Source organism: Conger conger, chromosome 13, assembly GCF_963514075.1.
Source record: "Conger conger chromosome 13, fConCon1.1, whole genome shotgun sequence".
Taxonomy (NCBI): Eukaryota; Metazoa; Chordata; class Actinopteri; order Anguilliformes; family Congridae; genus Conger; species Conger conger.
Genome location: NC_083772.1, coordinates 481,921 through 496,920, shown reverse-complemented (window position 1 = coordinate 496,920; position 15,000 = coordinate 481,921). Strand labels below are relative to the sequence as shown.

Below are 15,000 nucleotides of genomic sequence, written 5' to 3'. Positions count from 1 at the left end.
AATGTAATGTAATGTAATTACAATCAATAAGCTATGCATGAAGAGCTATAATCGCTAAGTGATGTATTAATCAATGCAGTCAGTAAGTGATGTATTAATCGTGATAATTGGTAACTGATGTATTCATCAATATCATCAGTAAGTGATGCATAAGTAGCTATAATCATAAAGTGATCTATTCATTTTTTTAATTGATCACTTAATGATTAAATTTTAAATTTGAATTGCTGTAATTGCCAATTTGTGTGTGATGTGTGTTGGCAGTTCTCCTGGTTCTTCTTTGAGCTGATCATCAAGTCCATGGCTCAGCACCTGGTGGACTCGGACAAGCTGAAGGTAGAACACACACTGCCGATTCCCTGTCAGAGGCGCGTCCTGCTGTCTGTGTGTGTGTGTGTGTGTGTGTGTGTGTGTGTGACCTCAGTGAGTGTGTCTGTGTGTGAGTGTGTGTGTGTTGACCTCAGTGTGTGTGTGTGTGAGTGTGTGTGTGTGCTGACCTCAGTGTGTGTGTGTGTGTGAGTGTGAGTGTGTGACCTCAATGTGTGTGTGTGTGCTGACCTCAGTGTGTGTGAGTTTGAGTTTGAGTGTGAGTGTGTGAGTGTAAGTCTGTGTGTGTGTGTGTGTGTGTGTGTGTGTGTGACCTCAGTGTGTGTGTGTGTGTGTGTGACCTCAGTGTGTGTGTGTGTGTGTGTGTCTGTGACCTCAGTGTGTGTGTGTGTATGTGTGTGACCTCAATGTGTGTGTGTGTGTGTGTGTGTGACCTCAGTGTGTGTGTGTGTGTGACCTCAGTGTGTGTGTGTGTGTGTGACCTCAGTGTGTGTGTGCGTGTGTGTGACCTCAGTGTGTGTGTGTGTGTGTGTGACCTCAGTGTGTGTGTGTGTGTGTGTGTGTGACCTCAGTGTGTGTGTGTGTGTGTGTGTGTGTGACCTCAGTGTGTGTGTGTGTGTGTGTGTGACCTCAGTGTGTGTGTGTGTGTGACCTCAGTGTGTGTGTGTGTGACCTCAGTGTGTGTGTGTGACCTCAGTGTGTGTGTGTGTGTGTGTGTGTGTGTGACCTCAGTGTGTGTGTGTGTGTGTGTGTGACCTCAGTGTGTGTGTGTGTGTGTGCTCCCAGGTCCCCCGGCCGCTGCGCTTTCCGTCCTCCTACCTGAGCAGGCTGGAGGCGCTCATCATGACCACGGCCGACCACGTCTTCTGGAAGACCAAAGACATGCCCGAGGAGACACACTGCGCTAACATGGCCGTGGCCAGCTTCATAAAGGTGAGGGAGGGAGGGAGCGAGGGAGGGAGCGGGGAGAGAGAGAGCGAGAGAGAGAGAGAGCGAGGGAGGGAGAGGGGAGAGAGAGAGCGAGAGAGAGAGCGAGGGAGGGAGAGGGGAGAGAGAGGGAAGACAGAACGAGAGCGAGAGAGAGAGGGAAGACAGAGCGAGAGAGAGCGAGAGAGAGAGAGAGAAGACAGAGAGAGAGAGAGAGAGAGAGAGAGGGGGAAGAATGAACCCCGCTCTGTGTCTCTGCAGCGCTGCTTCACCCTCATCGACAGAGGCTTCACCTTCAAGCTGATCAGCGGCTACATGAACATCATCACGGCCACCGACAACAAGGTAACACTGGCCAATCAGCACACAAACTGCTTTAACAATAGCCAATGAGAGAGTCTCCTCTGTTGTATATTTGAGCATGCACAATATGCAGAAACTCTGCAAGGCCAGTGTTTCTGCTGACTTGTGGTGCATTGTGGGAAGGCTAACCTGGTCCTTGTTGTGAGCTGTGGTGCATTGTGGGAAGGCTGACGGTCCTTGTTGCAGGCGCTGTGCGAGTTCAAGTTTGAGTTCCTGCGGGAGGTGTGCAACCACGAGCACTGCATCCCCCTCAGCCTGCCCATCCCCTCCGCCCACATCACAGGTGAGGGGTCAGGGGTCAGGGGTCGAGCTCACTCAGTTCAGCCGAGTGTGTCTCTGACTGTGCCTTTAACAGTGTGTCTCTGACTGTGCCTTTAACAGCGTGTCTCTGACTGTGCCTTTAACAGCGTGTCTCTGACTGTGCCTTTAACAGTGTGTCTCTGACTGTGCCTTTAACAGCGTGTCTCTGACTGTGCCTTTAACAGTGTGTCTCTGACTGTGCCTTTAACAGTGTGTCTCTGACTGTGCCTTTAACAGTGTGTCTCTGACTGTGCCTTTAACAGTGTGTCTCTGACTGTGCCTTTAACAGTGTGTCTCTGACTGTGCCTTTAACAGCGTGTCTCTGACTGTGCCTTTAACAGCGTGTCTCTGACTGTGCCTTTAACAGTGTGTCTCTGACTGTGCCTTTAACAGCGTGTCTCTGACTGTGCCTTTAACAGCGTGTCTCTGACTGTGCCTTTAACAGTGTGTCTCTGACTGTGCCTTTAACAGTGTGTCTCTGACTGTGCCTTTAACAGTGTGTCTCTGACTGTGCCTTTAACAGTGTGTCTCTGACTGTGCCTTTAACAGTGTGTCTCTGACTGTGCCTTTAACAGTGTGTCTCTGACTGTGCCTTTAACAGTGTGTCTCTGACTCGTGTGTTTTTGTTCCATCAGATATCGCCTCTTCATCGGAAGCACAGACCGCACAGGGTATGGCTCACACTTCCTCTGTTTCAGAACAGCTCTGAGGCTCTGAGGCTGGTGCTCCTGCCGAGCTTCTAAAGGCCCATCCACACCAAGAACTATAAACCATATCATATCAGTAATAACGATCGTGGATCTCTAAATAGCGGTGGCCATTTTGAATGTGTTGAATTGTTCAAACAGCTGGACAAAGTCGCTCTGAACGTGATTCCAGCAGTATCGCTCCTCACTGTCGTTGTGGTGTGCACCATGCCGTCCACTTGAAGAAAAGGAGTTTTTAAAAGATTAATGAGTGTTTTTAAGATGAATGAGTTTTGAAATGATGGATGAGTTTTTAAAAGATTTTGGTTGTAGTTATGGCTGTTGGTGTGGACGGTGTGAATGGGTGTTACTCTGCTGCCCCCAGTGGACGTGCCGGAGTACAGCCTGACGGGGGAGTTCTGCAGGAAGCACTTCCTGACGGGCCTGCTGCTCCGGGAGCTGGGCCTGGCGCTGCAGGATGAGCAGGACCTGAGGCACCTGGCCCTGGCCAGCCTCAAGAACCTGATGGCCAAGCACTCCCTGGACCCCCGCTACGCACAGAGGGTATGCACACACTCCTACACCCCCTATACCCCACCCTGCTCCTACACCCCCTATACCCCACCCTGCTCCTACACCCCCTATACCCCACCCTGCTCCTACACCCCCTATACCCCACCCTGCTCCTACACCCCTATACCCCACCCTGCTCCTACACCCCTATACCCCACCCTGCTCCTACACCCCCTATACCCCACCCTGCCTCTATACCCCACCCTGCTCCTACACCCCTCTATACCCCACCCTGCCTCTACACCCCTATACCCCACCCTGCTCCTACACCTCCTATACCCCACCCTGCTCCTACACCCCTATACCTCACCCTGCTCCTACACCCCCTATACCCCACCCTGCTCCTACACCCCTATACCCCACCCTGCTCCTACACCCCTATACCCCACCCTGCTCCTACACCCCCTATACCCCACCCTGCCTCTATACCCCACCCTGCTCCTACACCCCTCTATACCCCACCCTGCCTCTACACCCCTATACCCCACCCTGCTCCTACACCTCCTATACCCCACCCTGCTCCTACACCCCTCTATACCCCACCCTGCTCCTACACCCCCTATACCCCACCCTGCTCCTACACCCCACCCTGCTCCTACACCCCCTATACCCCACCCTGCTCCTACACCCCCTATACCCCACCCTGCTCCTACACTCCTATACCCCACCCTGCTCCTACACCCTCTATACCCCACCCTGCTCCTACACCCCCTATACCCCACCCTGCCTCTACACCCCCTATACCCCACCCTGCTCCTACACCCTCTATACCCCACCCTGCTCCTACACCCCCTATACCCCACCCTGCTCCTACACCCCCTACACCCCACCCTGCCTCTACACCCCTATACCCCACCCTGCTCCTACACCCCCTATACCCCACCCTGCTCCTACACCCCCTATACCCCACCCTGCTCCTACACCCTCTATACCCCACCCTGCTCCTACACCCCTATACCCCACCCTGCTCCTACACCCCTACACCCCACCCTGCTCCTACACCCCTATACCCCACCCTGCTCCTACACCCTCTATACCCCACCCTGCTCCTACACCCCTATACCCCACCCTGCCTCTACACCCCCTATACCCCACCCTGCTCCTACACCCCTACACCCCACCCTGCTCCTACACCCCTATACCCCACCCTGCTCCTACACCCCCTATACCCCACCCTGCTCCTACACCCCCTATACCCCACCCTGCTCCTACACCCCCTATACCCCACCCTGCTCCTACACCCCTATACCCCACCCTGCTCCTACACCCCTACACCCCACCCTGCTCCTACACCCCTATACCCCACCCTGCTCCTACACCCTCTATACCCCACCCTGCTCCTACACCCCTATACCCCACCCTGCCTCTACACCCCCTATACCCCACCCTGCTCCTACACCCCCTATACCCCACCCTGCTCCTACACCCCTATACCCCACCCTGCTCCTACACCCCTATACCCCAACCTGCCTCTATACCCCCTATACCCCACCCTGCCTCTACACCCCTATACCCCACCCTGCTCCTACACCCCCTATACCCCACCCTGCCTCTACACCCCCTATACCCCACCCTGCCTCTACACCCCCTATACCCCACCCTGCCTCTACACCCCTATACCCCACCCTGCTCCTACACCCCTATACCCCACCCTGCTCCTACACCCTCTATACCCCACCCTGCTCCTACACCTCCTATACCCCACCCTGCCTCTACACCCCCTATACCCCACCCTGCCTCTATACCCCACCCTGCTCCTACACCCTCTATACCCCACCCTGCTCCTACACCCCCTATACCCCACCCTGCCTCTACACCCCCTATACCCCACCCTGCTCCTACACCCCTCTATACCCCACCCTGCCTCTACACCCCCTACACCCCACCCTGCCTCTACACCCTCTATACCCCACCCTGCTCCTACACCCCCTATACCCCACCCTGCCTCTACACCCCCTATACCCCACCCTGCTCCTACACCCCTATACCCCAACCTGCCTCTATACCACACCCTGCTCCTACACCCCCTATACCCCACCCTGCTCCTACACCCCCTATACCCCACCCTGCTCCTACACCCCCTATACCCCACCCTGCCTCTATACCCCACCCTGCTCCTACACCCCCTATACCCCACCCTGCTCCTACACCCCCTATACCCCACCCTGCCTCTATACCCCACCCTGCTCCTACACCCCCCTATACCCCACCCTGCTCCTACACCCCCTACACCCCACCCTGCCTCTATACCCCACCCTGCTCCTACACCCCTCTATACCCCACCCTGCCTCTATACCCCACCCTGCTCCTACACCCCACCCTGCCTCTACACCCCCTATACCCCACCCTGCTCCTACACCCCTATACCCCACCCTGCTCCTACACCCTCTACACCCCACCCTGCCTCTATACCCCACCCTGCTCCTACACCCCTCTATACCCCACCCTGCCTCTACACCCCCTATACCCCACCCTGCCTCTATACCCCACCCTGCTCCTACACCCCTCTATACCCCACCCTGCCTCTACACCCCTATACCCCACCCTGCCTCTACACCCCCTACACCCCACCCTGCCTCTATACCCCACCCTGCCTCTACACCCCCTACACCCCACCCTGCCTCTATACCCCACCCTGCCTCTACACCCCCTACACCCCACCCTGCTCCTACACCCCCTATACCCCACCCTGCTCCTACACCCCCTATACCCCACCCTGCCTCTACACCCCCTATACCCCACCCTGCTCCTACACCCTCTATACCCAACCCTGCCTCTACACCCTCTATACCCCACCCTGCCTCTACACCCCACCCTGCCTCTATACCCCACCCTGCTCCTACACCCCTCTATACCCCACCCTGCTCCTACACCCTCTATACCCCACCCTGCTCCTACACCCTCTATACCCCACCCTGCCTCTACACCCCCTATACCCCACCCTGCTCCTACACCCTCTATACCCCACCCTGCTCCTATACCCTCTATACCCCACCCTGCCTCTACACCCTCTATACCCCACCTTGCCTCTACACCCCCTACACCCCACCCTGCCTCTATACCCCACCCTGCCTCTACACCCCCTACACCCCACCCTGCCTCTATACCCCACCCTGCCTCTACACCCCCTACACCCCACCCTGCTCCTACACCCCCTTTACCCCACCCTGCTCCTACACCCCTCTATACCCCACCCTGCCTCTACACCCCTCTATACCCCACCCTGCCTCTACACCCCCTACACCCCACCCTGCCTCTATACCCCACCCTGCTCCTACACCCTCTATACCCCACCCTGCCTCTACACCCTCTATACCCCACCCTGCCTCTACACCCCACCATGCCTCTATACCCCACCCTGCTCCTACACCCCTCTATACCCCACCCTGCCTCTACACCCTCTATACCCCACCCTGCCTCTACACCCCCTACACCCCACCCTGCCTCTATACCCCACCCTGCTCCTACACCCCTCTATACCCCACCCTGCCTCTATACCCCACCCTGCTCCTACACCCTCTATACCCCACCCTGCCTCTACACCCCCTACACCCCACCCTGCCTCTATACCCCACCCTGCTCCTACACCCTCTATACCCCACCCTGCTCCTACACCCCTCTATACCCCACCCTGCCTCTACACCCCCTACACCCCACCCTGCCTCTATACCCCACCCTGCTCCTACACCCTCAATACCCCACCCTGCTCCTACACACCTCTATACCCCACCCTGCCTCTACACCCCCTACACCCCACCCTGCCTCTATACCCCACCCTGCTCCTACACCCTCTATACCCCACCCTGCCTCTACACCCCCTACACCCCACCCTGCCTCTATACCCCACCCTGCTCCTACACCCTCTATACCCCACCCTGCCTCTATACCCCTCTATACCCCACCCTGCTCCTACACCCCACCCTTTCAGTGTATTGTGCTGTTCCTATGTAAAGAGACAGGGGGAACCCCCCCCCCCCCCCCCCACAGCAAGCTGTATAATCCCTGGAACCATTGGGAGGGGTGTGGCCAAAAGCCAAAAATCACAAAAACAACAGACCAAATCACACGGAGCAAACAACAGACCAAATCACACAGAACAAACAACAGACCAAACTCTCACAGCTTTCTGGCATTGCTCCATGGGACAATGGGAATTATCCCCAGAGCCAGGAACAACTCTCTCTCATTCTCTTTTTCCCTCCCCCCTCTCTGCCTCTCCCTCCCCCTCTCTGCCTCTTTCCCTTTCTCCCTCCCCCCTCTCTGCCTCTCTCTCTCCCCCTCTCTACCTCTCTCTCTCTTTCTCCCTCCCCCTCTCTGCCTCTCTCTCCCTTTCTCCCTCTCACTCTCTCCCTCTCTCCCACTTCCTCTCTGTCTCTCTCTCTCTCCCTCTCACTCTCTCCCACTTCCTCTCTCTCTCTCCCCCTCTCTTTCTCTCTCTCTTTTGGACCAGCTGACATTCTCCCCCTCTTTGCAGTGGAACACATGTCTTTTCTCTCTGAGGTTATGTAACTGACATTATTACAGTGACAAAAAACTGTTTCCATCACCAAAGCCCTTTCTGGCTCAAGACATTTGTATGGTTATGATTTAATCCTGAGGGTTTGATTCCTGGCTCTGGCATTACGTTTCTGTCTCTTTTGATTTGACCTTATTTTAGCTGAGTCATCCTACATTCAGATAAGCTCAGATCTGACACACAGGTCTAGAGCAGATAAACAGTCATTCTCTCTGAGTGTTGGGTGATGTGCTGACTCTGACCTTTGACCTGCAGGACAGACAGGCGCGCGTAGCGGCTCTGTACCTCCCGCTGTACGGGCTGATCCTGGACAACATGCCGCGCTTCTTCCTCCGCGAGATCTTTCCCGTGTGCTTCACCTCCGCCAGCGACCAGGTACGCCTGAACCCGCCTGCCACGCCCTGCCACGCCCAAACCAGCCTGCCCTGCCCTGCCACGCCCAAACCAGCCTGCCCTGCCCTGCCCTGCCATGCCCTGCCCAAACCATCCTGCCACGCCCTGCCACGCCCAAACCAGCCTGCCCTGCCCTGCCACGCCCAAACCAGCCTGCCCTGCCCTGCCACGCCCAAACCAGCCTACCCGACACACTTCAAGCTTTTCTAAACACAGGGTCAGGCCTGTCTGCAGGGTGGATGGAGCTTTTCTAAACACAGGGTCAGGCCCGTCTGCAGGGTGGATGGAGCTTTTCTAAACACAGGGTCAGGCCCGTCTGCAGGGTGGATGGAGCTTTTCTAAACACAGGGTCAGGCCCGTCTGCAGGGTGGATGGAGCTTTTCTAAACACAGGGTCTGTGTGCTTAATGAGACCTCTCATCCTCTGCCTCCATTTTCTGCTCTGGATTCTCACGTTGGATTGGATGAGGCCCGGGTGTTGACACCTGGTGCTTCTGCGCAATTCTCCTCTTGGAATGCTTCCTCACAGACCTGGCAAGTCACCCAGGATGTGACCTCACAGGAAGTGACCTCACAGGAAGTGATGCTCAGAGGAAGTGGAGCTCACTTCCTGTCCCCTCTGCAGGGTTCTCGGGACGACCTGAGTGTGGGAGGGACGGGGCCCCAGGTGCAGGCTCTGAGACACGGCAACTCTGTGGACGCCTCCTTCTCCAAGGAGGTCCTCAACTCCATCACAGGTATGTACCTTCCACACCTGCACTCACCTGCGCACTCACTCTGGATCCCGGTCATTCAGCCGCTAGGCTACAGGCTTCCCAACCCATCTGCCCTGTATCCACCTTACAACGGTCAACAGGAAGAAGATCATAAAAAATCAATCGTAAAAAAGTAAAGGATGGCACATTCTGTTTACTCTGAAGCAGTCTCAGTTCAGCCGAAACCCGCCTGACTTTATTCCTTGTTGCCGCTGTTTTTCCGTCCCCTCTGACCTCTGACCCCTGACCCCTGATTGCCCCCAGCCTTCTCCCTGGCGGTTTCCGTGGGTAACCAGGCAGACTCGCGGGGATCTCTGATCAGCATCGAGTCGAACCCGAGCACCAGCGACAAGACCAGCGACAAGACCAGCGAGAGAACGGACGCTGGCGAGAGGGTGAGGAGGAGGACGAGGAGGAAGGAGAAGGGATGTGGCCTGGACTCTTTCACTCACGTGTGCTGTAGTTTCTGTTCATTAACACAGTTTAGTGAGTTAAACTTGTCAGTTACTGAACTGGGGGGTCGACATAGCTCAGGCTGTAAGAGCAGTCGTCTGGCAGTCGGAGGGTTGCCGGTTCGATCCCCCCCCCTGGGCAAGACACCTAACCCCCAAATGCTCCTGACGAGCTGGTCGGCACCTTGCATGGCAGCCAATCGCTGTCGGTGTGTGAGTGTGTGTATGAATGGGTGAATGAGAAGCATCAATTGTACATTGCTTTGGATGAAGGCGCTATATAAATGGCAACCATTTACCATTTGAACTCACAGAAATGTAGGCCTGTTTATGACCACCGCCAACTGCAGTATGATACACTAACAGCAGTATGATACGCTAACAGCAGTATGATACGCTAACAGCAGTATGATACGCTAACAGCCGTATGATACACTAACAGCAGTATGATACGCTAACAGCAGTATGATACGCTAACTGTAACATGATACACTCAGTACAGTGTGATACGCTCAGTACAGTGTGATACGCTCAGTACAGTGTGATACGCTCAGTACAGTGTGATACGCTAACTGCAGTATGATACACACAGTAGATGAGATATACGGGGCTGTATGGGGTAAAGGGATGTCATGCTGACGGTGTGTTTGTTTGGGCTGTATGGGGTAAAGGGATGTCATGCTGACGGTGTGTTTGTTTGGGCTGTATGGGGTAAAGGGATGTCATGCTGACGGTGTGTTTGTTTGGGCTGTATGGGGTAAAGAGTTGTCATGCTGAGGGTGTGTTTGTTTGGGCTGTATGGGGTAAAGGGATGTCATGCTGACGGTGTGTTTGTTTGGGCTGTATGGGGTAAAGGGATGTCATGCTGACGGTGTGTTTGTTTGGGCTGTATGGGGTAAAGGGATGTCATGCTGACGGTGTGTTTGTTTGGGCTGTATGGGGTAAAGGGATGTCATGCTGACGGTGTGTTTGTTTGGGCTGTATGGGGTAAAGGGATGTCATGCTGACGGTGTGTTTGTTTGGGCTGTATGGGGTAAAGGGATGTCATGCTGACGGTGTGTTTGTTTGGGCTGTATGGGGTAAAGGGATGTCATGCTGAGGGTGTGTTTGTTTGGGCTGTATGGGGTAAAGGGATGTCATGCTGAGGGTGTGTTTGTTTGGGCTGTATGGGGTAAAGGGATGTCATGCTGACGGTGTGTTTGTTTGGGCTGTATGGGGTAAAGAGTTGTCATGCTGAGGGTGTGTTTGTTTGGGCTGTATGGGGTAAAGGGATGTCATGCTGACGGTGTGTTTGTTTGGGCTGTATGGGGTAAAGGGATGTCATGCTGACGGTGTGTTTGTTTGGGCTGTATGGGGTAAAGGGATGTCATGCTGAGGGTGTGTTTGTTTGGGCTGTATGGGGTAAAGGGATGTCATGCTGAGGGTGTGTTTGTTTGGGCTGTATGGGGTAAAGGGGTGTCATGCTGAGGGTGTGTTTGTTTGGGCTGTATGGGGTAAAGGGGTGTCATGCTGAGGGTGTGTTTGTTTGGGCTGTATGGGGTAAAGGGGTGTCATGCTGAGGGTGTGTTTGTTTGGGCTGTATGGGGTAAAGGGATGTCATGCTGAGGGTGTGTTTGTTTGGGCTGTATGGGGTAAAGGGATGTCATGCTGAGGGTGTGTTTGTTTGGGCTGTATGGGGTAAAGGGGTGTCATGCTGAGGGTGTGTTTGTTTGGGCTGTATGGGGTAAAGGGGTGTCATGCTGAGGGTGTGTTTGTTTGGGCTGTATGGGGTAAAGGGGTGTCATGCTGAGGGTGTGTTTGTTTGGGCTGTATGGGGTAAAGGGATGTCATGCTGACGGTGTGTTTGTTTGGGCTGTATGGGGTAAAGGGATGTCATGCTGACGGTGTGTTTGTTTGGGCTGTATGGGGTAAAGGGATGTCATGCTGACGGTGTGTTTGTTTGGGCTGTATGGGGTAAAGAGTTGTCATGCTGAGGGTGTGTTTGTTTGGGCTGTATGGGGTAAAGGGATGTCATGCTGACGGTGTGTTTGTTTGGGCTGTATGGGGTAAAGGGATGTCATGCTGACGGTGTGTTTGTTTGGGCTGTATGGGGTAAAGGGATGTCATGCTGAGGGTGTGTTCCTGTCCCCCAGTTTGCCCGGCCTCAGTCCCTGATTGGCTTCGGCTCGCGGTTCGATAAGCTGGACCAGGCCGAGACCCACACCCTCCTCTTGTGCTTCCTCCACATCATGAAGACCGTCTCCGAGGGTGAGCCTACCCCCCCCCCCCCCCCTCATCCTGGCCAATCCCAGTACCCAACGCTGTCCTGACCACACCCCCTGTGCTGACCTAAGCACACCCAACCCAATAGCCACACCCACTTACCCTGTACTGACCTGACAGTTGTTTTCTTATTTCTCTGCCTGTTGACAAACACCACTGACAGACTCCAAAGGCAATCAAGAGCGTAGAATCAAGACTAGATACTGAAAGCGATCTTATACCTGCACTAAGGAAGCGATTGAATACGTCTGACAGTTCAGAAGCAGTGGAGAAGCCAACTGTCCAATTACTTTTGGTCTCATTAAATGGGGGGACTGTATAAAAAGATATGTAATTCCTACATGCATCACCCAATATGGATGTAAATACCCTCAAATTAAAGGGGACAGTCAGTACTTAAAAATACCTAGACCACGCTGTAATATCTTGTCCAGAAGTCTGTCGCTTGTTCTTGTTTAATAATGAGATTTTATGAGTGAAACAAAAAGCAGTATTGTGCTTTGCGGAAGTGCCTGTGCATTTGTGGGAGCAGTAATCGTGGCTGACAGCTCTGTGTCTCTGCAGACGTCATGGTGTCATACTGGCAGCGTGCGGTTCATCAGGAAATCTCCGACTTCTTCAACATCTTAGAGTGAGTATCACTGCATCAGTTCATCCTCACACACTCGCACACACTTGCACACACACACATACACACACCTACACACACACTCTCTCTCTCTCTCTCTCTCTCTCTCTCTCTCTCTCTCTCTCTCACACACACACAGACTCAGGGGACTCGGGCAGGGAAACAGAGGGGGGGGTCACTTGTTATTTTTATCAGAAACTGTCATTCCTGTTCTTCCTTTTATTCCATATGTGTTATGTGTTGGATGATGAGTGTGTTATGTGTTGGATGATTAATGTGTTGTGTGTAGTGCTTAGTGTGTTATGTGTTGGATGATTAGTGTGTTATGTGTTGGATGATTAGTGTGTTATGTGTTGGATGATTAGTGTGTTATATGTTGGATGATTAGTTTGTTATGTGTTGGATGATTAATGTGTTATGTGTTGGATGATTTGTGTCTGTGTTATGTGTTGGATGATTAATGTGTTGGATGATTTGTTTCTGTGTTTTGTGTTGGATGATTAATGTGTTATGTGTTGGATGAATTGTGTCTGTGTTTTGTGTTGGATGATTAATGTGTTGTGTGTAGTGATTAGTGTGTTATGTGTTGGATGATTAGTGTGTTATGTGTTGATGATTACTATGTTATGTGTTGGATGATGTGTGTCTGTGTTATGTGTTGGATGATTAATGTGTTGTGCGTAGTGCTTAGTGTGGTATGTGTTGGATGATTAGTGTTATATGTTGGATGATTAGTTTGTTATGTGTTGGATGATTAATGTGTTATGTGTTGATGATTAGTGTGTTATGTGTTGGATGATTTGTGTCTGTGTTATGTGTTGGATGGTTAGTGTGTTATGTGTTGGATGATTTGTGTCTGTGTTTTGTGTTGGATGATTAATGTGTTGGATGATTAGTGTGTTATGTGTTGGATGATTTGTGTCTGTGTTTTGTGTTGGATGATTAATGTGTTGTGTGTAGTGATTAGTGTGTTATGTGTTGGATGATTAGTGTGTTATGTGTTGAGTGATTAGTGTGTTATGTGTTGGATGATTAGTGTGTTATGTGTTGGATGATTAGTGTGTTATATGTTGGATGATTAGTTTGTTATGTGTTGGATGATTAATGTGTTATGTGTTGGATGATTTGTGTCTGTGTTATGTGTTGGATGATTAATGTGTTGGATGATTTGTTTCTGTGTTTTGTGTTGGATGATTAATGTGTTATGTGTTGGATGAATTGTGTCTGTGTTTTGTGTTGGATGATTAATGTGTTGTGTGTAGTGATTAGTGTGTTATGTGTTGGATGATTAGTGTGTTATGTGTTGATGATTACTATGTTATGTGTTGGATGATGTGTGTCTGTGTTATGTGTTGGATGATTAATGTGTTGTGCGTAGTGCTTAGTGTGTTATGTGTTGGATGATTAGTGTTATATGTTGGATGATTAGTTTGTTATGTGTTGGATGATTAATGTGTTATGTGTTGATGATTAGTGTGTTATGTGTTGGATGATTTGTGTCTGTGTTATGTGTTGGATGGTTAGTGTGTTATGTGTTGGATGATTTGTGTCTGTGTTTTGTGTTGGATGATTAATGTGTTGGATGATTAGTGTGTTATGTGTTGGATGATTTGTGTCTGTGTTTTGTGTTGGATGATTAATGTGTTGTGTGTAGTGATTAGTGTGTTATGTGTTGGATGATTAGTGTGTTATGTGTTGATGATTAGTGTGTTATGTGTTGGATGATTTGTGTCTGTGTTATGTGTTGGATGGTTAGTGTGTTATGTGTTGGATGATTAGTGTGTTGTGTGTTGTATGATTTGTGTCTGTGTTATGTGTTGGATGATTAGTGTGTTATGTGTTGGATGATTTGTGTCTGTGTTTCTGTTCCAGGCTGTGTCTGCAGCACTTTCGGTTCCTGGGGAAACGGCACATCGCCAGGTGAGTGTGGCACACTGCCTACCTTCTGGGAGTTCAACAGAGTCAAGAACGACCTGTCTGTTAGGCACACACACACGCTACACACACACGCTACACACACACGCACAAGCACTGGCCCTTTATCACACCCTTTGGCTGCCTCTTTTCCTGGCTTTAACACAGGGGTGGAACCCTTGCCAATATCCCTTTCTCCCCTCCCCCTCTCCCCCTCTCTCTCCCTCTCTCCCCTCCCCCTCTCTCCCTTTCTCTTGCTCTTTCTCTCACCCTCTCTTTCCCTCTCTCCCCTTCTCTCCCCCTTTCTCTTGCTCTTTCTCTCTCACCCTCTCTTTCCCTCTCTCCCCTTCTCTCCCCCTTTCTCTTGCTCTTTCTCTTTCTCCCCCTCTCCTCTTCTCTCCCCCTCTCTCCACCTCTCTCCCCTTCTCTCTGGCTCTCTTACTCTATTTCTCTCCCCCTCTCTTTTTCTTTCTCTCTTCCCAGCTGGGTGGCCCTAGCGAGGCAGGCTGGCGGAGGGGTGGGGGTGGTTATTTATGGCGGAAGCGGGGATATTTAACAGTGAGCAACTGCAGTGCGGTCTCCACGGCAACCGCAAAGCACTCTGGGAGATATGACAGAGCTGCTCTCAGACTCCCTGTCATCACACATCCCCCAAAACCCCTCAGTGTTACAGAGAGTGCACACTCTCTCACCGCAGTGTCTGCAGGTTTAACTCCAGTACTGGAGGGCCGCAGTGTCTGCAGGTTTAACTCCAGTCCTGGAGGGCCGCAGTGTCTGCAGGTTTAACTCCAGTCCTGGAGGGCCGCAGTGTCTGCAGGTTTAACTCCAGTCCTCGAGGGCCGCAGTGTCTGCAGGTTTAACTCCAATCCTGGAGGGCCGCAGTGTCTGCAGGTTTAACTCCAGTC

General features: G+C 52.4%; 1 protein-coding gene across 3 annotated transcripts in view; it reads left to right on the top strand.

Moving 5' to 3' along the window:
- dock10 (dedicator of cytokinesis 10) overlaps positions 1-15,000 on the top strand; it is a 98,061-nt gene that overhangs the window by 62,411 nt on the left and 20,650 nt on the right. For all 3 annotated transcript variants that reach the window (XM_061217124.1, XM_061217123.1, XM_061217125.1), the window contains 12 exons: positions 265-336; positions 1,114-1,260; positions 1,516-1,599; positions 1,804-1,900; positions 2,553-2,588; positions 2,989-3,167; positions 7,948-8,067; positions 8,710-8,821; positions 9,104-9,234; positions 11,424-11,538; positions 12,118-12,184; positions 14,054-14,101. In XM_061217124.1, the coding sequence (XP_061073108.1) occupies positions 265-336; positions 1,114-1,260; positions 1,516-1,599; positions 1,804-1,900; positions 2,553-2,588; positions 2,989-3,167; positions 7,948-8,067; positions 8,710-8,821; positions 9,104-9,234; positions 11,424-11,538; positions 12,118-12,184; positions 14,054-14,101 (1,208 nt within the window). The remainder of the gene's footprint in view (positions 1-264; positions 337-1,113; positions 1,261-1,515; positions 1,600-1,803; positions 1,901-2,552; positions 2,589-2,988; positions 3,168-7,947; positions 8,068-8,709; positions 8,822-9,103; positions 9,235-11,423; positions 11,539-12,117; positions 12,185-14,053; positions 14,102-15,000) is intronic.